Consider the following 27,323-nt stretch of genomic DNA (forward strand, 5'->3'; position numbering starts at 1 on the left):
TGTCCTTGAGATCCACTTAAGATGTTAATATATCAATATCAATAGATGTCAATTGTTGTTCCTTTTTATTGCAGAGCAGTATTACATTGTATGGAGGTCACATCAGTGTTTTAGACAAGGAATCTCTTTTCTCAAATATTGATTTCTCCTTACATAAAATAGTGATTCCCGTTTAGTGGTTAAGTTATCTTCCTATCAAATGATAAATCTCTGGACCTATGTAGGCAATATTTACAAGCAATAAGAAAATTTATTGGAACCAAATATTCAAAAAAAAATTGTTCCCTGTTAACCCAATTCAATGTGTATGCATTACTAATCTTAGGGAACAAATAGCATTATTTGTAATGTTAAATACCAAACTGATCCCTAAGTTTTATTCTCATAGTTAGGTAGGCCTAAGCTGACTAAGAAATTAAATACAAAACAGTTTCCAAGTATCTCTTAAGATATTTATGATTGTTCTAATTCTTTGTGCCTTTCTCGACTACATGGCTATCCAGAGCTGACATTCAACTGTTAATACTGCACCAAAAAGAGACCAAATCCCCCTTGGTTAGGTCTTCTTCTTTAGGAGCTAATTTTGACCAAAAGCAGACTGGGGGTTAGGGGTCAGGAAATTCTGATGTGTAATAAGGTACAATCTTGGTTTAACTAAGTTTTAGGTGGCAATGTAATGTGATGCTAGACATTATACACAGTGAGCCAGCCAGTCATACATAATGTACATCCAACATCTAAACTCTTAAGTCTTTTTAGAGAATCTATAAGTAACTGAAATAGTTTTCTCTGAACCTGGTGTGGCAGTTTTAAAACATGGCCCCCAAATTGTTTATCACTTCTCCCTTTGAGAAGTGGAGTCCATGCTCCTTCCCTTGAATCTAGGCTTTATGACTGACCAATAGAATACAGCTGAGGTGATGCTAGGCTACTTTCCAGGCCCAGGTCTTAGGAAAGAAACTGGCAATTTCCACATCCTGTTTCTTGAGACACCACTCTTGGAACTGAATCCCATGCACTAGGGAAGGACTTTCTGGAAAGGAACTAAGGCCTGTGGCTTTCAGCACTGGCTGAGCTCTCAGTTGATAGCCCCAAGTTGCCAGCCATGTGTGAGCTATCTTGGAAGTGAATGCTCCAGCCCTAAGCTGAGCCATGCTTGCTGATGTTACATGAAGAACAGAAGCAAATCTTCACTGTTAAGCCATGCCCAAATTGCTGTTGCTTCCTCAGAAGACCTCATGGTAGTCATCTTCTGAGATTGACTGAGACATTTCTCTTCAAATCTGGGAGCCCATCCCCACCAAGCCCTCAGTGCCCCTCAGCAAATGTGGAACAACTGTCACTACCACTATGAAAACAAGACTGATAACTGCATGGGACCTTCAGCCAGTACTGTCATGAACAGCTGTTCTTTTTGCATACTCAGTGCCCCTTATTCACTTCTTGGGTTAATATTGTTCTCCCTTTTCTTTGGGAAACTGGTCTTCCCTGATTGATGTGTTTTAGTGAAGCTGGTTAAATTGCCAAACACAAAACCCTCCTGGTGTTAGTCGTGATCCCTTCTTGCTTTTCAACTGCTCCCTACTCTCCCAATTCTCTATCACCCATGCCCAAATGACTGCAAGGGTGAACACAGGGTCCACACTAGGCCTATCAGAATCCATTGTATGGATTTGCTAAAATTTACCAGCTAGTCCCAGCTAGAACCATTATAGTTTTTTCTGGTTTGATAGTTTGTTTTGCCATTACCAAATATATACGTGTGTACATATGTATATGTGTCTGTATATATCCGTGGAATTTCTGGGCAAATATGTACATTTAAAATATGATAATATGGTCAAATAGCTCTTCAGAAGGATTTGCACCAATTTATACTATCTTTAATTGTGATTAATTGCATCTGCTTTCCCTTCATTAACTCTTTGTATTATAATTAACCAGACTTGTTAATCTACACCAATATGACAGGTAAGAAATACGATGTTATTTTAATTTGTATTCCTTTAATGAGGGCATGTATTCATGTTTATGATACATAATTTTTTTCTTGTGACTTGAGGCTATAGCTCTCAAAAACAAGATATGAATTACATCAAAGAAAGTTACTTATATTATTATAATATGGTTACTTTAATATTGACCCAATTTTTGTTCTTTTGTAGGTATCCTATCTTCCATTTGGAAGCTTGTGGAATTTTGCTTTATCCTTGGAGTTCAGAATTTTCACCAGGATGTATAAAGGTATGTACAGTACATGTATATTTTCCTAATAATCTTGTTCAACACTTATTAGCCTTTTTGAACAAAGTTCCAAATCTTTCTTGAGTTTAGGAATTTTTTTTATAATATTTTTGATTTTTCTTTTTTTCCCCTTCACTGACTCCTCCTGGAAATCCTACTAAACTTATACTTTGTTTACTGGATTTACCCCTTAAGCTTTCTCTCATAATTTTCGTTTTTCTTTTTGCTCTGTGTTCTTGGAAACTTCCAAAATAGATCCTTCAAGAACAAATTGGAATTGAATAGTTAAAATTTGTGCATTTCAAAATATGTAAGAGTTTTATCTTTCAAAAAAGGACTCTAAAAAACTATTTGCATGGCGGTTGGAGGTCATGGAGGTTTGAAAATGGCAGATTATCAAAGACTGTTGAAGCTTGGTGATAGATACATTGGAGGATCATTATATCATTCTGTTTATTTTGTACATGTTCGAAATTCTCCATAATGGAAAATAAGAACAAAAACAACCAAAAAAACCCCAAACAAATTGGTTAACAGCCACTATTAGTGCTGTTATTCAGTCTGTTTCAGAAACAAAACAAAAACAGAGAGACAAAATTTTACTGGAAGGATATTTATGGCCTTCCAGAATCAGTGGAAGGCTGGAACACCTGGCTTAGCAAAAACACAGAAATCAAAGTGGCTCAATGCTAGACAGCAGGAGTTACAGCAATCAACTTTTAAAAAATTTTCCAAAAAACTACTCCACTGCCACACTTGTGATCTCTGAGCTTCAAGTTTTTCCTGGGCTCTATTTCAAAAATTAATACCACCATCTAGTGGGGCCTTCCTATACTTATGTCTGATTATAAATTTCTTTACTGTTTTTCCAGTCAGTTACTATCAGTGGACATGTATCGCCTATAAATTCCTGAGAAGTTTCAAATTCTTTTCAAGTACTTTTCAAGGGAGGATCAGGTATACTGAGGTATAATTTATATCTAATAAAAATTTTCCCTTTTTGGTATATAGGTCTATGAGTTTTAAAAAAATGCTCAGTTGTGTAACCACCACCACAATCAAGATATGGAATAGTTCTACCCCTCAAAAAATTTTTCTTGTGCTCATTTGAAGTTAACCACCGCACCTACCCCTTGGCCTCTGGCAACCACTGATCTGTTTTCTCTTTGTTTAACTTTACCGTTTCCAAAATGTCATGTAAATGGAATCACACAATGTGTGGCCTTTGATTGTAGCTTCTTTCAGTCAGTGTAATGCATGTAGATTCGTCTGTGTTGTTGTACCCCCTCCCCTGCCTTCACCTTTCTTTTCCAGAGTAGTATTCCATTGGATGTATCAGGTTGTGCTTATCTAGTCACTAGTTGAAGGACATTTGGATTGTTTCCGGTTGTTGGCAGTTGTAAATAATGTCACTGTAAACATTTGCATACAGGTTTTTGTATAAACATAACTTTTCATCTCTTGAGCAAATACCTAGGAATAGGATTGTTAGGTCCTATGGTATGTGTATATTAAACTTTATAAGAAACTGCCAAAATGTTTTCTAAAGTGGTTGTACTATTTTGTACTCCCACTAGCAACATTTTTCTCTGCTGATGACATCCTACCTAGTTTTCCAATATTGTCATATTTTACTTTTTAATTTTTTTCTGTCATTTTATGGGATTTCCAAAGGTTGAGAAAATGACACCAAAATATTTTAAGTAATATATCATATTTAGTAATGATTTGTATTGCCTAATTTGTAAATTTTATCTCCCCCTTTCTCTACTGGGGTCTTGGTGATTTATTATTGTTATTAGTATGTGCTCCACATGTTTAGAGATTAACATACTTACCCTTTTGCTGTAAAAATGTCTTCATCTCTTGTTATGTTCTATGCACATGGTTTTAAAAATAAGGACACAACCAGGCACAATGGTCACACCTGTAATCCCAGCACTTTGGGAGGCTTAGGCGGGAGAATCACTTGAGGCCAAGACCAACCTGGGCAACATAGTGAGACCTTTTCTCTATTAAAAACCTTAAAAATTAGCTGGGTGTGGTGGTGCATGCCTGTAGTCCTCGCTACTTAGGAGGCTGAGGCAGGAGGGTCACCTGAGCCCAGGAGTTTGAAGTTGCAGTGAGCTATGATCACGCCACTGCATTCAAGCCTGGGCCCCAGAGCAAGACCCTGTCTCTCAAAATAAATAAATAAATAAATAAAAATAAGGACACAGTTCATATGCTTTACTAAATCATTTGACAACCATATATTGAGTACCAACAATATGCTGGGCACTGGATTATATTTTGAAAATCACCAATGTTTTGTATAGTGCTTTACAAAATGTTTTCTCATATATTATTTGATTCATCATACATTAAACACACATACACAACTACCCATATCCAAATGTTCTTTTGATATACATGTTATAGACAATTAAGGGGCAGGGAGAAATATGAGAATGAGGGACAGATGGACAGACAAAAGATGTGTTGAGTTGGCTAAGAGATGGAGAAAGAAGTGACAAATGTGTGAAGGGGAGGCAGAGAAGTAGAGAAAGGAAGGGCATTCAATGAATGTTAGGTAAACATGTTTGTTCTCCCCTAAAATTTGCTTGGGTATCTTTACAATGTACTTTCATATTTTTTAGTAGCCTTTTGAAATGCTGAATAACTGGTTACCTACCTCCTCCAACAAATGGTTCCCAGGAAAGGAATTTTCATTTGAGTAACTGGGGAAAAAAATTTTCAGTAAAATGAGAGTAAGTTTGGAAAGGCACTTTGTGAAATTTCTCCATTGAGGAAAAGCATCCAGTTTTGTAGTAAAGTTGGGTCATGCTGCTCTTTGCTAGCCAACTCAAATTCGGGGCATCTTGATTGAAATGAGGCTCTCTGAATATAGAGGTCATTACTAGGAAGATGTTGAAATTTAAAAACATCAAGCTATAGGTTACAAATGGAGCCCTGTACTTATATAATTATTATGATGCCTATTGCCAGAATGTTAAATTCATGGACATTATGTAAAGATAAGTGATTTTAATATATGAAAACAGCTTAAATTCCTAAGCTATAAAATTTCATATAAAGTATTATCATTACTTACATAAAAATAGAAAACACACTACATTTTAAAACCTGCAGAGCTTTGTTTTCTTCACCTTGCCGTAAGCTATTTTGAATTATCATGTTTCATTCTTATATTTTCTGTTTTTAATATATGAACATCTCAATAGCAGCATTATACGCAATGAGATAGAAGCAACCCAAATGTCCATTGACAGATGACTAAATAAACTAAATGTGGTGTGTGTGTGTGTGTGTGTGTGTGTGTGTGTAGTAGAATATTATTCGGGCTTAAAAAGGAAGGAAATCCTGCCACATGCTATAATATGGATGGATGAAACTTGAGGACATTATGCTAAGTGAAATAGCTAGTCATCACAAACAAGACAAATGCTATATGATTCCACTTATCTGAGGTGTTGAAGGTAGTCAAATTAATAGAAAAAGAAAATAGAATGGTGGAGATGGGGCGAAAGGGGAAATGGGGAGTTCAGTGGCTCAAGCTTTAGTTTTATAAAATGAAAAAATTATGGATATCTGTCGCACATAATGTGAATATACTTAAGACTACTTAACTGTACACTTAAAATGATTAAGATAGAAATGTTTCTGTTTTTTGAGACAGAGTCTTGCTCTGTCACTAGGCTAGAGTGCAGTGGCATCATTGTAGCTCACTGCAACCTCAAACTCCTGAGCTCAAGTGATCCTCCTGCCTCAGCCTTCTGAGTGGCTGGGCCTCCAGGTGCACACCACCATGCCCAGCTAAGTTTTCTAGTTTTTGTAGAGACAGGGTCTTGCCCTTGCTCAAGCTGGTCTTGAACAAGATAGTAAATTTTATGTTATTTTTTTTTAAACACAATTACTGGGTGTTCATATTAGTGAATTTGTGCCATGGATTTTGTTAATGATAACCAATTCAAAGAGACAGTGGCAAACAGGAAAAGCACTCTGCTTTAAAATGTGCCCAGTGATACCTGTGCCTTTGGAGATTGTTTGGTAAAGTATATTTTGATTGTCTAACAAACAATAAAAAGGCTACAGTGAGTTGGCCTGGTTTGAATCTCAGTTCTGCGGTTTGTTGGTGGTATGACCTTAGGTTACTGAATTTCTCTCTCTCAGTTTTCTCAATCATAAAAGGTGAAAAGAGGATAATAATAGCACCTATCTCACAGGACTGTTCAGAGGTTCATATGAGTTAATATGTTTAATGAATTTAGAATAGTGCCTTGGTGCATATAGTGCTATATAGGGTCTGCTGCTGCTACCACTACTAGTGTTGCTACTACTGCTCCCACCACCATCTCCACTGGCACCACCACTGCCACTGTTATTATTATTAAGGAATGTATGCATCACCAGGTTTAGAAACTTTTCATATGCAAGAAACCAAAAGTTAGGCCAGGCGCGGTGGCTCACGCCTGTAATCCTAGCACTCTGGGAGGCTGAGGCAGGCAGATTGTTTGAGCTCAGGAGTTCGAGACCAGCCTGAGCAAGAGCGAGACCCCGTCTCTACTAAAAAATAGAAAGAAATTATATGGACAGCTAAAAATATATATATAGAAAAAATTAGCCGGGCATGGTGGCACATGCCTGTAGTCCCAGCTACTTGGGAGGCTGAGGCAGGAGGATCGCTTAAGCCCAGGAGTTTGAGGTTGCTGTGAGCTAGGATGATGCCACGGCACTCACTCTGGCCCAGGCAACAGAGTGAGACTCTGTCTCAGAAAAAAAAAAAAAAGGAAACCAAAAGTTATATCCCTCTTTTTCCTAGAGATGGAGATTGGAATGAATTTGGCTGAATCATTTCTCACCAAGAGGATGTTAGTTTGGCCCTAAGAGAAGGTGACCAAAATTGGAAGGCATAGTTGGGGCAGAGAATATAGCAGGAATGATCAATGAAAATATAATACTTATAATAACATTCAATGGTTTTCTGCTTTAATAAAACATGATATTAAATATATGACTGTATCATGTGGGGAACTTGGGTGTTTATTTTTTTATACAACCATCTATTGCTTTCTTTCTTTCTTTTTTTTTTGAGACAGAGTCTCGCTCTGTTGCCTAGGCTAGAGTGCCGTGGCATCAGCCTAGCTCACAGCAACCTCAAACTCCTGGGCTCAAGCGATCTTTCTGCTTCAGCCTCCCAAGTAGCTGGGACTACAGGCATGTGCCACCATGCCTGGCTAATTTTTTCTGTATATTTTTAGCTGTTGACATCATTTCTTTCTATTTTTAGTAGAGATGGGCTCTCACTCTTGCTCAGGCTGGTCTCCAACTCCTGACCTCAAGCTATCCTCCCACCTCGGCCTCCCAGAGTGCTAGGATTCCAGGTGTGAGCCACCTCGCCCGGCCTTAAACAAAGAGCTTTTATGTTTATTTTTTAAATTTTGAAGTGATTTCAAACTTATAGCAAACTTGCAATAACAGTACACAGAACTCTAATATACTCTTCACCTGGAAAGGCTATTTTTTGCTAATCCCCCAGTAATATCCGTTATAGCCAAAGGATCATGTATTTCACCCAGTTGCCATGTCTCTAGTCTCCTTCAATCTGGAATAGTTCCTCAGTCTTCCCTTGACATTCATTTTTTAAGATTACTGTGGCTAATTTTATTTTTTAAGCATCGCAACACATTTCAAGTTCCACATGTTCTTCCAGAATATTTTTCTTTAATCTAAGTGAGTCTTGTGGTTCATTCAAGGAATAGAATGCAGGGAAGTAAACCTGTGTGATTTCTAAGGCCAGATTAGGGAAGAACAAACAGCTTCTACCTGGTATTTGATATCTCATGCCCCGCCCCCCTATTCTCTGTTTCTCTCTCTCTCTCTCTCTCTCTCTCTCTCTCTCTCTCTCTCGCTCTCTCTCTCTCTCTCTGTCACACACACACACTCACACACACACTCCCTCCTAAGCTGACATATAGGAAATCCAGTTACTCTGAAGCAGCTGTGTGATAAAGAGACCACACAGAGGTAGAGACACTGGAAAGGCCACATCTGTTCCAGTCCTCAGCTGTTGGAGTCTCCCAGCCCAGGTGTCAGAGATGTGAGCAAGAAAGCATTCAGATGGTTCCAACTCCCAGTCTTTGAGCCACGCTAGCTGAGGCCTAGTGGGGTTGGGCTTTGGACTGTGCCAGCTGACACAACAGAGCAAAGAAAAGCTGCCCCTGCTGAACCCTGTCCAAATTGCAGCAAAATAAAAAATGCAGTTTTAAGTCACTGCGTTTGGGGGTGTTTGTTACATAGCCATAGATAACTGGGACAATTACATACCAGCTATTTTGTGAAATGTGCCTCCATTTGGGTTTGTCTGATGTTTATTCATAATTGGATTCAGGTTATGCACTTTAGACAGTACACAACTAAAGTAATACTGTGCTCATCCATCAGGTGGCAAATGATGTTGATTTATTCCATTACTGTTGATGTTAACTGTGATCACATGAATAAGGACATGTCTTCAGGTTTCTCCACTGTAAATTTACTCTTTTTTCTTGTATAAGGAATAATTATTTTGTGGGGAGATACTTTGAGATAATGTAAATAAAACCTGTTTCTCATCAAACTTTCACTCACTAATTTCACCATCCGTTGATGTTTCATGCCTGAATTGATTATTTTTATGATGGTTGCAAAATAATGATTTTCTAATTCAATTATTTGTTCTAAACTTACTAGTTGACATTCCATTACAAGGAAGAACTTTCTCTTCTCTCCATTTAATCATTCATTTATTTATCCTGGCATAGACTAGTAGACTCCTAATTGTTTCAGTGGATATAATGTTTACTATCACTGTTTATTTTAATATATTGTCCCTGGTTTGGCCAGTAAAAGCTCTTTCAATATGACTTCTCAGGCCTTCTGACATGTTTCCATCGTTCTTTGAGTACTTCCTTACTTCTGGTACAAAAAGATGTTCCTAGTCACCTTTTCTTTGCCTTGGTCCTGAAAGCAGCCATTTCTCCAAGAAGCCCTGGCTCCTCTTACTGGAGAATGATATTTAGAAACCAATATCAGGGTGCTGGGTTTCCTTGTTGCTACTAAGGGGATACTGCTTCCAGGGCCTTCCTGTGGATAGAGACAAGTAAACATCTAAATAAAGTAGAAGAGTCATAAGTATTAATGACAGGAAAAGGACTATGGGATCCTAAGAGAAAGAAACATATAACCCAAGACTTCAGAGTTGTGGGGAGGGAAACGGTAAAATATTTATGTGCAAAAGGACTGAGACAAGAGATAATGTGTCATGTTTAAGAAACTGAAGCAGTTTAATAAAGCTGGAGAGTAGAGTGAGGGGGCAGTGGTAAGGAAGCAGGCTGCAAGGTAAACAGTTGCTAGCCAAATCTCCAAGTACCCAATAAACAATGTTAGAAGTTTGGAATTTATTCTGAGAGCAATGGGAGCTAGTAAAAGATTCTGAGCAGGGGATATATGATCCAATCTGTAATTTAGAACAGTTGTCCTTAATTTTTTAAAATACTCACATATCACCCTAAAAGAATTTTGAAAAGTGTACTACCTTCCACATCTTAACAGCTAATATTTTTCATATGTTTAAAAGTTAATTTTTTGTTAATAGGAGGTTGAAATTAAACATTTTGAAAGATAAAATGACTATGGATTTTACCTGAAATAAATATGATGTGATACATACCAAATCTGAAAAGTCATGTGAAATTTCTATCTGTGGGTTTTATCAAATGTATCTTGAAAAATGTGTTGGTCCCAGAAATCATAATAATTATATTTAAAAGAATCATCATCACCGTTCTATGCTGCCTAAATTCTAAATTCAAGGCAATCTTCTCCATTAACAAAATCATCTGTATGACAGGTAAAGGAAGGAGGACCTTGTAGGTTTAAGGTGCCTCAACTAATCATTAAAAGATGGTTTCAGACTTCTGCTTCTGCCAAAGATGGAGCAACAAGGACTAGATTTACCCTCATGCCTGCAACAAACAACAAAACTCAGGTCAGGTATGATGGTTCATGCCTGTAATCCCAGCACTTTGGGAGGCCAAGGGGGGAGGATTGCTTGAGGCCAGGAGTTCTAGACCAGCCTGGGCAATATAATGAGACCCCATCTCTACAAAAAATAAAAATGTTAGCCAGGCATGGTGGTGTGTGCCTGTAGTCCTAGCTACTCCGGAGGTTGAGGTGAGAGGATTGCTTGAGCCCAGTTGTTTAAGGCTGCAGTGAACTTATTATTGTGCCACTGCACTCCAGCCTGGGCAACAAGAGAGACCCTTTTCTCTTTTTCCTTTTTTTTTTTTTTAAAAAAAAGACAGTGAACCCTGACAGACAAAAAACAAACAGGTGAGCCCCTTAATTGCTTCAGCTTACTGCCTTGAGAGTCTCTAGATTATAGACATAAACCTAACTGAATCAATAATCACATTAAATGTAGATGGTTTAAACACGCCAATTAAAAGACAGAAATTGGCAGATTAGACAAAAAGCCAGACTCAACAATAATCTGCATACAAGAAACACTTTAAATATAGTGTTAATGGGATGCCATTAACAAGTTAATGGGATGCAAAAGATATGCCATGCCAACACTAGTCAAGAAAGAAGGCATGGCTATATTAATAGTAGATTTTAGAGTAAATAATATTACCAAGGATAAAGATTATCACTTCATGATGATAAAGTGACCAGTCAGTTTCATATTCATATCATTTCATAATGGTAAATATGATCAGTAATAATTATAAACATTCATGACCCCAATTAACAGAGCTTTAAAATATATGAAACCAAAATTTATAGAACTATAAGGAGAAAAGTCGTAATTGTATAGCTGAAGGTTTCAATATCCCCTCTTGTGGCAGAACAGGTAAACAGAAAATCAGCAAGAATATAATAGACTTTGAGCAACACCAGCAACCAACTTGACCTTTGTCATTTATAGAACATTCCACACAACAAAAGCAAAATACATATTTTTCTCAAGTGCACACAGAACATTTATCATGATAGATTATATTCTGAGCCTTAAAGTAAGTCTTAGTGAATTTAAAAGTATTCAAGTCATACTAAATATTCATATATTCTCTGACCATAGTGAAATTAAATTAGAAACCAATAACAGAAATATCTCTGGAAAATCCACAAATATTTGGAAATGAAATAACATGTTTGTAGGGAACCCAAGGGTCAAAGAAGAAATCAAATGGGAAATGAGACACTACTTTGAACGGAACGAAAATGAAAGTATAATACAATACACCATAATTTGTGGGACATTGCTAAGGTAGTATTTATAGGGAAATTTATAGAGGTAAATACGTAGGAAAGAAGAAAAATTTCAAATTAATGATCTCAGAATCCAACTTAATAAACCAGAAATAGAAAAGCAAATAAGACACAAAGAAAGAAGAAAGGAAATAATAAAGATCAAAGTGGAAATCAATGAAATAGCAGAAAAATAGAGAAAGTAAATGAAACTGAGAGCTGGTTCTTTGAGAATATCAATAAAATTGGTAAGTGTCTAGCCATACTGATGAGGAAGAAGAGAGAAAAAACAGAAATTACAAAAATCAGGAATGAGAAAGTTGACATTACTTCAGGTTCTAAATGTTAAAAGAATGCTAAGGGAATATCATGAACAACTTTATGCCTATGAATTTGAAAACTTAGGTGAAATGGACAAATTTTTTAAAAGACAAATTGCCAATGCTTACTCAAGATAAAAGAAGGCCGAGCGAGGTGGCTCACGCCTGTAATCCTAGCCCTCTGGGAGGCCGAGGTGGGTGGATGGCTCGAGGTCAGGAGTTCGAGACCAGCCTGAGCGAGACCCCGTCTCTACTAAAAATAGAAATAAAAATTATCTGGACAACTAAAAATATATATAGAAAAAATTAGCTGGGCATGGTGGCATATGCCTGTAGTCCCAGCTACTCGGGAGGCTGAGGCAGTAGGATCGCTTAAGCCCAGGAGTTTGAGGTTGTTGTGAGCTGGGCTTATGCCACGGCACTCACTCTAGCCTGGGCAACAAAGTGAGACTCTGTCTCAAAAAAAAAAAAAAAGAAAAGAAAAAAAGAAAAAAGAGATAACCTGGATAGCCATATATTTTTAGAAATGAAATTTTTAGTTAAAACCTTACATAAAGAAAACTTCAGGCCCTGATGGCCACATTGGTGAATTCTACCAGCATTTAAGGAAGAAATAAACCAAATTCTATATAAATTCTTCCAGAAATAGTAACAATTTTACATAGACTCTCAATTTAGTCTTTGAGGGTAGCAGTACCCTAATACCAAAACCAATCAGACATTGCAAGAAAACTACAAACTAATATTCCTCATGAACATAGATGCAAAAATTCAAAACCAGAATTTTAGCAAATCAAATCCAATATATAAAAAGGAAACTACATCATGATTACTTGAGATTTGTCCCAAGAATGCAGGGCTAATTTAACATTCAGAAACCAATGTAATTTACATTAACAAACTGGAAAAAAAAAACAACAATATAGTCATCTTGTTACCAGCCTCTAAGTGGAGGTTTTTCTAAGTTTTTCATGATCCTCGGGAAACGAATTTCAGGATGTACCACACAAGCCAAGCAAGCAAGTAACAGCTTTTTATTGAAAGCAAAAGTATACTCTCAGTAGAGAGAGTGAACAGGCTTTAAAAAGAGAAGCTGCACTGGGAGGAAGTGGTTGTAAACTTTTTGTAGTTTTACTAATTGAGGGCAGGAATATTCCAGACCAAGGAATTGGCTTTTATTAAGAATTTAGGTAGTAATTCCTAGAATTAGGGTCCCTCCTATTTTCATACTTTATATGGTTGTCTTGGAACTGTCATGGTGATTTTAAGGGCAGAGTAATTTTAAAACTGTAATGTAAATGACACTATCTAAGGTTCACTGTAAGGTGACAGAGATAGCTTACAAACCAGATGAAGCTGGTTCTTGCCTATGGACATCAGCCCCTCTAGTTAGCTTCTGCTTGAGGGTTTACTTTAACACCTTCATCCAATCTGTAAGCCCCTGCATCCTGTCTCAGTCCTGTCTCTTGGTCTCCTACTCTAACAGTCTCAATAGCCACAGAAAAAGCATTTGGCAGAATCCATTCTTGTTAAAAAAACTCAACAAAATAGGAATAAAAAGGAACTTTCTCAATTTGATAAAGGGCATTTGTGAAAAACCTACAGGTTATTGGCGAAAGGCTAATTGTTTCCCCCCTAATATCATCGTGCCAATGAGAGCGGGCACAGAAGTTTGGGAAGAGAAAGTTGTTTTGTTTCAGACTTGAGTTTGGGACCCAACATGATATTAAACATCTTACTGGGGATATACACAGTTATATGGATCTGGAGCTCAGAAGAGAACTGTCAAAACAGAGACTATTAAGGGTGTTTTTTAAAACAAATCTATATCTTTAAACAAGTGCCCCAGAGAAACAAACGTGAAGAATAAGAAGAGAAGAGGATTAGGAATGGAAATGTTGAAGAAATCCAACACTTAAAACTCCTGAAGGATAGATATAGGAAGAGGAGCAAGCAAAGGCCATCAAGAGCAATCACAGAGATGAAAAGGCAACTCTATGGTACATTATAAGGAAAATCCAGTTACAAGAAAGAGGGAGGGGTCCATATAGTAAAAAGTTGAAAAGGAACTTAAAATATAAGATCCTTGTGCATGCTTAGCCATAAACAGAAGTGACCATTAGAATATATTTAAATTAGGCATTATCTATTATAGGTGGGATTTAGCCAATCTTTAATGCCGGTACATCGTATCACATTCCGTTCTATTAGGGATGGATGTTTTTGTAGGTTGAGGTTCTCCTATTGGTTACTACATTTTTTTCTGTATTGTTCATACAGTTCTACTCAGAGAGCCCAGTATTCATGGATTTGGAAAGTTCAAGTATTCAATTTCCAGCTCAAAAAAATGTAAGTGAAATACTTTTGAGTCTGAGGCTCACTAGGACCTTGGACCTTTTGTTTCTGTAAATATTTTACTAATAAACTTGTCTATTCTTTCCCAGATTAGGGAGCCCTTACCTTCTATACTGAGAAGCACATTATTTCAATGAGCTATTATTACAATTTCCTCATTTGTAAAAAGTAGGTAAGAACATCACCACTGTCATAGAATTGGTTAGAATAAGGCAAGTTTTTGAAAGTCAGGGTTGTCTGACTTTGGCTCCTTAATACCTGACCTACAGCCTGACACATAGCATGAGTACAGCAAATGTTGGCTGCATCGTAATAACTGAAGTTGAAAGACTGTTAACCAGAAGCTGTTCCAAGTATTACTTATTCCCCAATCCTGATTTAAGCCCCCAGGTAATCTAATTCAAAGTACTCTTCAGGGTTGCTAAGGGGTGGCTGAAGGGACTGCTAGAGGGACTGCAGCCCCATCTCCACAAACAATACACATAAAAACGTTGTTTGCCGTGCAAACAGAGCTTCATGGCCAGTCCTGGCCCAGCTGCTCACCAGATTGCCACTCCTAAACCCCCTTCTTTTTGTAAATGCTGCACCCACTCCAGAATATTTTTTTGGTGCGCTTTCATTAAATATAAATTCAATGAACGATTGACATCTCTCTTTTTTTAATTTATTATTTCAGAGTGTTACGGGGGTACAAACGTTTTGGTGACATAAATTGCTTTCCTACTGTTTGAGTCAAAGTTATAAGTGTGCCCAGCCCCCAGATGGTGTGCATTGTACACGTTAGGTGTGAATTTACCCATCCCCTCTTCCTCCCTCCCACCTGCTTGATTTCCAATGAATGTTATGTCCATGTGTGCACATAGGTGTGGATTGATTACTTCCAATTTAATAGTGAGTACATGTGGTGTTTGTTATTCCATTGTTGTGATACTTCACTTAGAAGAATGGTCTCCAGCTCCATCCAGGTTAATACAAGATGTATTAGTTGTAGAACTTTTGAGGGACCTAAAGTGATCAAATCCCACGTTGGCGTCCCTTGAGATGTGACCAGAAACTATCAAAAGCAGCCTTGGCCTCCCCAATGTCTGGCAACCTGAGATAAGGCGACGCCACCAGCTAAGGGTTTCCCAAACGTCCAGCTCTCGGGACGCCTCCTCCTGGGTGCCACCAGCGTCTCCCAGCCCTCAAAGGCAGCTCATAAACTGGCTAACCACGAGTTGGCGCGGGCTTCGGTTTTTCTCCATGCGGGGGTGGGTCAGGGTGCCACGGGCCCCTCCTCCCGGGACGGGCAGAGCTGGGCTGGGCTCCGCGGGCCCCTCCCCGGTAGGGAGGGCGGGACAGAGGCGTGCGCGGGGCTGGTTCCTTCTCCAGAACGCAGGCCTGGCTTGGGGGCGGGGCCTAGCACCGCGGGCCCCACCTCCCGGGGGCGGGCAGCCGGGGACGGGGCGTGTCCTCCCTCCAGGGGCGGGCTTTGCCGGCGGGGGCGGGCACGGAGGGCGGGGCCGGGAGGTGCGGGGCCCTCCTCTCGAGGGCGGGCCGGTTTGGCGGCGGCCGCTGGGGTTATCTGCGGCTCCGCTGCCAAGCCGAACGGGCTCTGGCTCCTCCCAGTGGCCGGCCGGGGCGGAAGCAGGAGGCGGGGGCAGCGTGCGCGCTGCTGGTCTCCTCTCCCGCGGCGCTGGGGCTCGCGCTTCGCGGCTGCTGCTCCATTCGGCGGTTCTCAGGAGGCTGGCTCCTCTTTGCGCGGGGCTGCTCCTCGACCAGGCCTCCCTCTCTGCCTCAGCCCGCGGCGGCGACCCTTCCGGTACCCTCCTGCCCGGTCTCGTACTCTCGCCGCCACCGCTGCGGTCCCGGCCCCGATGGCTCTGTGCAACGGAGACTCCAAGGTCAGTGTCTGTCGTGGGGGTCCCTGCCTCACCGCCTCCTGGCTGAGGTGAGGCTCATGGGCAGAGGAGCCACCGCGCGGGGCTCTTCCCCGCCCCCTTCCCAGCCCGTCCGCGTAGCCCTGCGGCCCAGGCAGCAGCGCGTCGGAGAGTCCCCGGTCGGGGCCTGTGGCGTGTTTTCTCCTCGGGATTGGTGGTGCTTTGTTGATTTTTGTCTGCGTGTTGAGGTCCGGGCGTCGGGGAGGGCATCAGCTCCCAGTGCCCGCGTCGCTGGCCCCCGCCTCCCCCGCGCCGCTGTGGGGCGCAGAGCCCGCAGAGCGCGGCCCGAGGGTGGGGGTAGGGAGGCGAGAGTGTGCGTGTGTGTCTCTGTGTGTCTGGTGTGGGGGCTTCCTCAGCCCTCACTCTGCCCCTTTGGGAGGCTAGGGGCCTGTTGTGGAGATCCCGGGGCGCGCCGAAGGCTGGGCAGGTCGGGGCCTCCCGTGCTGCGTTCCAGCTGGGCCGGCCTCTTGTCTTCCCGCCACCCGGTTTCCCGCTTGCCCCCGGTGAGGCCCGCTCCATTTCCCCACGCCAGCCTTGGGGTCTCCAGTGGCGAGGCCGGTTCTCGGCGAGACCCGCGTGGCTGCACCCCTCTAGCCCCCTTCCTTCCCGCCCAGGTCAGACTCTGGTCGAGGCCGGCTGTCCCTGGGTCGCTCACTCTGTCCCCCTCCCCCCATCCTTCTGGGAGGGGAAGCGTGTGTGTCTAGGTCCCGCCCCTACAAGCTTGCTCTCTGTTTTACTTGCTGGTTTGTGATGGAACCCGCTTCTCCGCCTTTGGGGTCTATTCCTGGGACGCGAGCTGCCGCCGGCACGCCCGAGGGCTTGAGAGTCAGAAGTTCCGGGGTGCTGGAAAAGTTGCCACCTTGATGTGCAGATCGGGGAGAGCGCGCTTGGCCGCCGCTGCGCTCCTGCTCGCGTCCGACTCTTTAGATCCTTCCTCTCTCTCTCTCTCTCTCTCTCTCCTTTCGTCCCGCTTCGGAATTGGGCACCTTCACTTTCACTTTTGTGTTAAAAGTTTTCATTGGCTTGGAGTTCTTTCGGACCTTCATAAAGTCTGTTTTGCCAGCGGGAAACCGCACAGTTTTAAATTGAGATTTACTTAAGAAAGAAGATGTACCTCCTGATACTCTGTTTATGGCCTAGCTTTACGAAATTCGGGTATGTGGAATTCTAAACTTCGGGTGGGATTTGGTGTTCTACATCAAGTAGTAGTGCCCTATTAAGGCAAAATTTTAATTTTCTCTTACGAAAGTGGTGCCTAAGTGTCACATTTTAGTGGGTCCTTTCCATGAATAATTGCTTAGTACCTACTAATTAATCAAAAAGTATTGGTTGAACAAATGTATAAAGATTATAAAGTAGCTAATAAACTTTCTTAAACCGAGGCATCTGTGGTGCTTAAATAGCTGGAGCTCTTTCTCAGGATTATGAAACTGAATGAGACACTCAAACCTTTAGTTTTTGACCTGAGAAGCAAATGTAAACCTCATTGTACAGCTTTTTCCTCGTACACTAGTTGACTTGCAAAGCACTTCTCTTTAGTTTTGAGCCTTCTAACTCACTGGAAAGCTTCTTCATGCTGGTAGAAGAAACAACTCTGTTATTAGAACTCATACCTGATTTACAGGCATTGAAAGATACATAGTGCATTTGAGAAGAGTATTTTCACGACATTAAGTGACAGCAGAAAGTATAAGATTCAGTTTCCAAATTACTTTTTGTCTCATGAGTATGTAAGATACAATTTTTTTTGTTAACTGGTATGCGAGTATTGTTTTGTTTTGCTCTACTCGGAATTTTAAAGAGAATTTTGATCAGTTTGCTATATCTGAGCCTAAGGTGAATTAACTAATTTTTATTTTAAGGTCGTTTATATTTTATAGCAGAATTAAACATTTTTTAAAAAACTATGTTAACAATTAGATATGGATTGAATTAGAAGCATTTTCAAGAGGAACAATCCAGGGAATTAACTTATTTCATCAAATCTATGATTATTTTATGTATTCCAATGGGGGAGAAATCTTGACAATTAAACCATGACGTGCCATTGATCATAAGAAACATTTAAAGTAAAGAGATGTTTAAAAATGGGGAAATAATAAGATCTTTACAAGAGGTCCACCTGGAAATTTTGAGTAGGAGTCTTATTTTCCATAGTCTACCACTGAACCACCTTCTCTCAGGAGTAAAGTACAAATATTGTACCAGGCTTACTTTGTATATTGATTGGGCCTCTGTTTATATCCTAGTTCATAAATTGAAAGTTGGAAAGAGCTGGTTTTGATTTCTATTTCTGGTGCATTTCAGTTATCAGTATTTTCTAAATTCTGTCTTTGCAATATAGAAATTGGGGAGGGACCTAAAAGCTATAAAAGCATTTGGGCTATGTTCATTAGTCTTATACACAGCATTTTATTTTATTTTTTTTTAAGATTGAACCGTCTCAGATATACACAGCATTTTAGAACTGGAAAGGACCTTTATGTGTTCCAGCTTCCTAAACTGAAACAGCTGGAATTAGAACTCAGCCTTTTTTTTTTTTCCTCTTTCCAGGCTACTTAGGTTAACCATCCAAGACAGAGACTGTTTTCTTAGTTAAGGAGCTGATATAATGTTATTTAGTTAAGGATCTTATTTAATATAAACTAGAGCATAGGTGGTCAGCTGTTCTTTAAAATTTTTTTGCAACTATGGGGTGATAGTATTTGACATAGTAACTTTTTTCAATTAAGCCAGAGTGTTCAGATTTCTCTTTTCCGTACATCATGCATGGGAACACATGTCTCTTTCCTGCATGTATTTCACAAATACTTTGCGTTTCTTACTGACCCAGGTTACAGTGGCCTGGACACTTCGTGCATCTTGCAAGCTGAGGAATGGCTGTGCCACAAGTGTCAGGTAGACCAGGTGGCTGGGAGGAGCAGCAACTTCAGTTATTAATATTTCTCCCATCATCACCTAAGACTGGATAGCGTTAACTACTTTTAGTTGCCAGGGTCCAGATGTACTTTATTTTATCAGGAAAGGGCCAGAAAAGAGATGTGTTATTAGTATTTGGCTTTCAGATTGAACCAGAAGTTAAAGTGAGAACTCTGTTCACTGCACCTGCAACCCACACAGCACTAGACAAAGCCATGGCAGAAAATGAAAGTCTAACAAACCGATCCTATCTTACTTTAGTGTAATTATTCATAATATATCGTTAAAAAGAAAAACCTGAGACAAATGTTAAGCTGGGTAGGATACCAGAACAACAAATGGAAATCAGGATAGTCCTGGGCAAACAGGGCCATATGGTCACTCCAATTATAGAGCACATATTGTTCTGAGTTTGGCTCTGATTTATCCTAGTGATGTGTATTTAAAATTTGGCTAAAATTCAAGTCTAATTTGTATACTTTTGGATTATTTTTGAGTTAATAACTATGCCGATAATAGTGTTATTCTAAAATTCTTGAAAATTGAGTGTCATAAATTACTTGCTCTTTAGAAGTCCAGAACCAACAATGTTGAACCTGACCAAAAGGTGAAATAATCTGCTCTAATCTGTTGTAACATTTGCAAGGGATGTTTCCCAAACCATTAAAGCTGTATGGGACTGTAAAGTTCTGTTAGTTACTCCTGTTTGTCAGTGGGAAAACAGAATCCTTTTTCTCTCTCAGAACTCACAGAGATCCTTGAAAATTTAATTTGCTTTCACCTCATGTGTAATTTGGAGAATTAGACTCAGTAATTCTCCTGAGTCTCATTATGAATGTAAATTTAGGACTCCCAGATTTCTAAAATTCTGCTTTGGACAAAGATGAGCAGTCCCTAATTAATTTGGGAAATTTTAGATGAACAAAAATACTTGTAATTACATCATTGTTATGATGTTATTGCTAATGGCAGAACTTTATTATGCCGTGAATTTTTTTTTTTTTTTTTTTTTTTGAGACAGAGTCTCACTGTGTTGCCCAGGCTAGAGTGCCGTGGTGTCAGCCTTGCTCACAGCAACCTCAAACACTTGGGCTCAAGCGATCCTCCTGCCTCAGCCTCCCAAGTAGCCGGGACTACAGGCATGTGCCACCGTGCCCGGCTAATTTTTTCTACATATATTTTTAGTTGTCCATATAATTTCTTTCTATTTTCAGTAGAGACGGGGTCTCACTCTTGCTCAGACTGGTCTCGAACTCCTGAGCTCAAATGATCCACCTGCCTTGGCCTCCCAGAGTGCTAGGATTACAGGCGTGAGCCACACCCAGCCCATGAATTTTTTTTTAACAAGCATATTAAAAGAAGTTTTAGTCAATACTCATTTCCACAGTCTAGATTCTACCATTCACTTTTCTTAAAAAAGTTTAGTTTAATTTAATTTAATTTAATTTTTTTTTTGAGACAGAGTCTCACTTTGTTGCCCGGGGTAGAGTGAGTGCCGTGGCGTCAGCCTAGCTCACAGCAACCTCAAACTCCTGGGCTTAAGCGATCCTACTGCCTCAGCCTCCCGAGTAGCTGGGACTACAGGCATGCGCCACCATGCCCGGCTAATTTTTACTATATATATTTTTGGTTGGCCAGATAATTTGTTTTTATTTTTAGTAGAGACAAGGTCTCGCTCTTGCTCAGGCTGGTCTCGAACTCCTGAGCTCCAGCAATCCGCCCGCCTCGGCCTCCCAGACGGCTAGGATTACAGGCGTGAGCCACTGCGCCCGGCCTAAAAAAGTTTAATTTTATAATAGCTTTGTTGAGATATAATTCATATACCACACACTTTGCCCATTTTAAGTATATAATTCAGTGGTTCTTAGTATATCCACAAGTTTGTACAGCCATTACCACAGTTATTTTTAGAACATTCTTATCACCCTAAGAAGAAACTCTGTACCTTTTAGCAATCAGGCCCCATTTTCCTCTAACCATCCCTCCCTCCCAGCCCTAGTCAATGACAAATCTATTTTCTGTCTCTGTAGATTTGTCTGTTGTCTCAGTTTGTTAGGGGTACTATAACAAAATACCATAGACTGGGTGGTTTGTGAACAACAGAAATATATTACAATTCTGTAGGCTGTGAAATTCAAGATCAGGGCACCAGCAGATTAGGTGTCTGGTAAGGTCCTACTTCCTGGTTCACAAAACTGCTTCTTGCTGTGTCCTCGATAGAAAGAACAAGACAGATATTTGGAACCTCTTTTATAAGGGCACAAATCCCATCCGTGTGAGCTGTGCCCTTATGATCTAATCACCTCCCAAAGACTCTACCTTCTAATACCACCACATTGGGGTGATTAGGTTTCAACATATGAATTTTGCGAGGGACACACACATTCAGACCATAGTACCAATTTTGGACATTTCATGACTAGAATCTTAAATTTGTAATCTTTTGTGACTGGCTTCTTTAACTTAGCATAATGCCTTCATAGTTCATCTGTCTTATAGCATGTATAAGTGCTTTATTCCTTTTTGTTACTAAATAATATTCCATTGTATGTATCACCTTTTATTTATCCATTCATCAGTTGGTGGACACTGGGTTGTTTCTACTTTTTGAATATGAATAATGCTGCTATGAACATTTCTCTGTAAATTTTTATCTAGACATAGTTTTCATTTCTCTTGGGTATATACCTAAGAATGAAATTGCTAGGTTGTATAGTTTAGCGTTTTGGTGAACTGTCAGACTGATTTCCAGAGCAGCTGCCACATTTTAACATTTGTCAGCTGTGTATGAATGCATTAGAGTTCTCCAGAGAAACAGAATAGATATATACGCGTATATAGATAGATATGGGTATAGATAGATATATGAAAGGAGATTTAATAGGGGAATTTGCTCATGCAATTATGGAGGCTGTCAGCAGGCTGGAGAACCAGGGAAGCTGGTAGCACGGCTCAGTCCAAGTCTGAAGGCCTGAGAACCTGGGGGCTGCTGGGACAAGTCCTGGAGTCCAGAGGCTGGGAGAGCCTGGAGTTCTGATGTTTAAGGGCAGGAGAAGAAGGGTGTCCCAGCTTCAGAAGAAAGAGACAGTTTGCCTTTCCTCTGCCTTTTTGTTCTGTCCTGGCCTCAGCCTATGGGATGGTGCCCACATATACTGGGTGAGGGTGGATCTTCCTGTCTTAGTCCACTAATTCAAATGCCAATCTCTTCTGGAAACACCCTCAGAGACATATGCAGAAGTAAAGTTTTTCCAACTATCTGGGTATACCTTAATCTAGTCAAGTTTACACATGAAATTAACCATCACAGTGAGATTCCCATTTTTCTACATTGTTGCCAGCATTTGTCTTTTTGATTATAGCCATTGTAGTAGGTGTGAATTGGTATCTTATTTTTATTTGCACTTCCATAATGACTGATGTTGTGCATCTTTTCATGTGCTTTTTGGCCCTTTGTGTATTTTCTTCACTGAAATGTCTATTCAGGTCTTTTGCCCAATTTTAAGTTAGGTTGTTTGTCTTTTTATTGAGTTTTAAGAGTTTAGAGGCAAGTCAGATACATGATTTGTGGTTATTTCCTGCCATTTTGTGGATTGTCTTTTTCACTTAATTTTTTTTTTTTTTTTGGTAGAGATAGGATCTTACTTTGTTGGCCAGGCTGGTCTCAAACTCCTGGCCCTCCTTAGTCTCCCAAAGTGCTGGGATTATACTGCATGAGCCACTGTGCCCGGCCTGTCTTTTTCATTTTCTTAATGGTGTCCTTTGAAGCACAAAAACCTTTAATTTTGATATTCAGTTTATCTGTTTCTTCTTTTGTCACTTATGCTTTTGGTGTCATGTCTAAGAAACCATTGCCTAATTCAAAATCAAAGATTTGTGTAATTGGCTGGGTGCAGTGGCTCACACCTGTAATCCTAGCACTCTGGGAGGCCAAGGCTGGAGGATCGCTCGAGGTTAGGAGATCGAGACCAGCCTGAGCAAGAGCGAGACCTCGTCTCTACTAAAAATAGAAGGACATATGGACAACTAAAAATATATATAGAAAAAATTAGCCGGGCATGGTGGCGTATGCCTGTAGTCCCAGCTATTCGGGAGGCTGAGGCAGTAGGTTTGCTTAAGCCCAGGAGTTTGAGGTTGCTTGTGAGCTTGATGCCATGGCACTCTAGCCTGGGCAACAGAGCGAGACTCTGTCTCAAAAAAAAAAAAAAAAGATTTGTGTAATTGCCTGTTTTAAGACTTTTATACTTTAGCTCTTATTTATATTTAGTTTTTTGTTCCATTTTGAGATAATTTTCGTATTTGCTGTAAGGTGGATTTAATCTGATAGATTTGTGGTTTTGTAACACACTGGCTCTTTGATTTGGGTGAGTGTTGGTCTTATTATTGATACCATGGCAGAGCTTGACCTTCTAATGCCCTTGGAGGCTGAGGGTAACGGTGGAAGTATCTTTCAGTTTGTAGGGAGAGGTGGTAGTTTGAAAAAGCTCACAAATAGATGTTTAGTTTTGCCTCTTTTCGTTGTGATAAAATGCATATGTAGTGAAGTGCACGCATCTTTAAATATATAGTTTGAGTTTTGACAAATATGTACCCATGTAATAACTACCCCAATCAAAATATAAAACATTTCCATTACTTCCAGTCTTCTTTTGAAAAATGAGTAGAATCAGAAGCACCCTGAGTTTAACAAGGTTGGGTTTTTAAAAAATGCAAACATGATATTGGTGTAGTATTTTCAAATAAAATCTATTTTCAGGTAGTAAGAAAATTCCCATAAGTTTGTCTGTTAGGCATATTATCCTGTCTAATGTGGCTTATCTTGGTTTCAACAGGCCTGGCTCTCTAGAAGTTAATTAATAAGCTAAAATTATATCTTAAAAGTATTTTAGGAATAGTAATCATACAGAGAGGCAAAATTGAAACTGTTCATAAACTCGGTATATAGGAAGAGATAAGCTTTTGATTATCTTTTATCTTTGCATGAAAAGTGTCTTGTATCTTGAGGTTGTCTTTAGTACACTGATGATAAGTATGGGAAGATGAACTGAAGAGAACAAGTGAAAGTCTGGGTATAAATCTGGATTGTTGCCATTTCTTTGTTTCTTTGCAGCGAACCTTTGGTTCTTATTCATGTAAACAGGCTTCACACATGTGCACACTTGAAACACCTTCAAAAGTATATTTTGGTGGGGCACGGTGGCTCACGCCTGTAATCCTAGCACTTTGGGAGCCCGAGGCAGGAGGATTGCTTGAGGCCAGCAGTCTGAGGTTGCAGTGAGCTATGATGATGCCCTTGTGCTCTAGCTTGGGCAACAAAATAGTTCCCTGTCTCAAAAAAACAAAAACAAAAACATTTTTTTGTAAAATAGTAGATCTCAGTCACAGTAGGATTGCAGAGTCAGTCAGGACAACTAACGGTCAACATAAGAAAAACCTGAGGAGTTTAACTGAACAGAACTAATCAGACAGAACATAGTTTAGAACTTTTCCTTCCAATATTTTAATAGTATGACAACAGTTTTTACTGAATATTTGGCCTTTTTTGTGTGTATGCTACCAATTTTTAGAAAAGAGTAGATTGATTTGGGCTGATTGATACTAATTTAAATTTGCCTAGAAATAACCTTGTTTTTCAGTTGTTAAATGCTTATTATTGAATAGAAAAACTAGCTATAGTAAAACTTATAGGGATTTAAAAATCATGAGACAAAGAACAATATAGTTGTAGCCAACAGTGCCAAATTTTCTTAGTTAATTTAGAACTGGCTATATAAGTATATTATGTCAACAAAATAATTGCCTTAACTTTATGGAAAGACAAGTTTTAGGATAATTGAAACCCAAGGGGAAGATTGGTATTGATTTCAAAAGGTTTAAAAATTGATTTAGAAATTAGGATCCTGGGCTTTTTTTTTTTTTTTGTTTGTTTGTTTGTTTTTTTTTTTGAGACAGAGTCTCACTCTGTTGCCCAGGCTAGAGTGCCGTGGCGTCAGCCTAGCTCACAGCAACCTCAAACTCCTGGGCTCAAAGCAATCCTTCTGCCTCAGCCTCCCAAGTGGCTGGGACTACAGGCATGCGCCACTATGCCTGGCTAATTTTTTCTACATATATTTTTAGTTGTCCATATAATTTTTTTCTATTTTTAGTAGAGATGGGGTCTCACTCTTGCTCAGGCCGGTCTCGAACTCCTGAGCTCAAGGGATCCTCCCACCTCTGCCTCCCAGAATGCTAGGATTACAGGGGTAAGCCACCATGCCCGGCCCGAGCTAACTTTTGATTTCCCCTCAAGTTAAAAGAGAAGGATAACATAGAGTTGTGGCTTTATTTTCTTATTCAGTGTTCACAATGTATAGATTACATACATTAGAATTATAGTTAGTTTACCTGAGAAGATGGAATTCCTCAACCAAGTCCATGGTTAGGGTATATGTATGGGGATCTGACTGTCTTTAAGTGGGTGTTAAAAGCAGTATCTGAGTCAGTTAAATATTAAATTCTAAAATTAAATCTGAGTGAACTAAAAAGCTAAAGTGCTTTTTAATTCTTTGATTTAGATAGTACATTCAGATTGTGCTCATTATACTTAGGAATGGAGCCCATATGAACTTGAAAGGAGCTGTTGGCACCTTATAGATAGGGTAGAAGGGGGTTGGGATGACTTTGGAAAAACTAAGAGACATGGTTGGTGGTTAGTTAAAGGAAAATGAAGCTCTAATCAGAAGTACAAATTGGTTCAGTTAAGGAGGCAAAATAATTGAATTGGAAACTATGTAGATTGGTGAGTTGGTCCCACATACATGTAGAAACTAAATAGGAGTTTAATGGAATACCTACTAGCTTGAAATCTCATGAGGGAAAAGAATTTTCTCAATGTGTGAAGTTACTGACAAACCAAGAGCAGTGAAAGGCCAAGACGACACTATATCATGAGAGACTTGTATATCCCAAACGTACCGAACACTGAAAACGTAAAACATAGTAGTTTATTGAAGGAATTCCATTAGAAGCCTATGTGTTGTGTACTCAGATTAAAGGAGAGAGGGAAAAATGAACTCAGATGAATTAAGAGATTAAAATTTTTGTTTATATTTAATATCTACAAGTGTGTTAACATTGTAAGACAAATGGAACTAAAGTCAATGATTATAATTTAGGCAACATGGAACAGTTGATTAGTAAGCATTGCTTATACAAGCCAATGTAGATCCAATATTGTACATTATTGCATTGGAGATGTCTCATGAGTTCTAGATTTTTCTCAAGTATAAACACCATTTCCTAAGGGCATTTTATGCATTTATTACATAAATGAACAACTGTGTACCTATCAACTATACCTAGAATTTTTTATATACATATACAGGTTGAGTATCCCTTATCTGAAATGCTTGGGACCAGAAGTGTTTCAGATTTTGGATTTTTAAAAAATTTATTTTGGAATATTTGCATTATACTTAGCATTTGAGCATCCCTAATCTAGAAATCTGAAATGCTCCAGTGTGTACTTCATTTGGTCATCATGTTGGTGTCTAAAAATTTTCAGTGATCAGATTTAGTATCACCAGTAGTGGAACAAAATGACATTGTGTCCTTGTAGGGTGGTACAAGCATATGGTAGGATAACAACTAGAGAGTCTAAGTTTTTGATTTAACCCTTTAATTGCAGGTTCAAACTTCATTCAACGATGGGTCTCTTACATAAGACCTAAGTGAAATTGACCAGCATTTCTAAAGTAGCCAAGGTGTTGGATAATTTTGTGAAGAAAAAGTACTTTTTGCATAGAATTGTAGGTGTGATGAGATTAGATAAGTAAATATGGTCAAACTTTTAGTCTTCTAGTAATGAAAAGACTTCTGGGTACTTGAGTATCACAATCACTAAAATATGTGGGTAAGTGTTTTAAAAAGTCTCTTTTAACCCTAAAACTTAATTTTGGCAACTTCTTTGTTTTCTTTTTTTTAAGACAAGAGTCTCTTTCTGTCACCCCAGCTAGAGTGCATTGGGGTCATCATAGATTCCTGCAACCTCAAACTCCCTGGCTCAAGGGATCTTCCTGCCTCAGCCTCCCAAGTAGCTGGGACCATGGGTGTGTGCCACTGCACGTGGCTCATTTTTCTTTTTTGTAGAGATGGGGTCTCAGCTCTTGCTCAGGCTGGTCTTGAACTCCTGACCTCAAGGGATCCTTCCACCTCAGCCTATCAGAATGCTAGGATTACAGGTGTGAGCCACTGCACCCAGCCTCTAACAACTGAAGATTTCTAAAATAAAAGGATT

General features: G+C 39.5%; 1 protein-coding gene across 1 annotated transcript in view; it reads left to right on the forward strand.

Moving 5' to 3' along the window:
* Nucleotides 1-15,741: 15,741 nt before the first annotated feature.
* Nucleotides 15,742-27,323, forward strand: part of GMPS (guanine monophosphate synthase) — a 51,525-nt gene continuing 39,943 nt past the window's right edge. The window contains exon 1 of the mRNA XM_045539523.1: nucleotides 15,742-16,096. Coding sequence (XP_045395479.1) covers nucleotides 16,070-16,096 — 27 coding nt within the window. The 5' untranslated portion in view covers nucleotides 15,742-16,069. The remainder of the gene's footprint in view (nucleotides 16,097-27,323) is intronic.

Source organism: Lemur catta, chromosome 1 (genome assembly GCF_020740605.2).
Source record: "Lemur catta isolate mLemCat1 chromosome 1, mLemCat1.pri, whole genome shotgun sequence".
NCBI lineage: Eukaryota > Metazoa > Chordata > Mammalia > Primates > Lemuridae > Lemur > Lemur catta.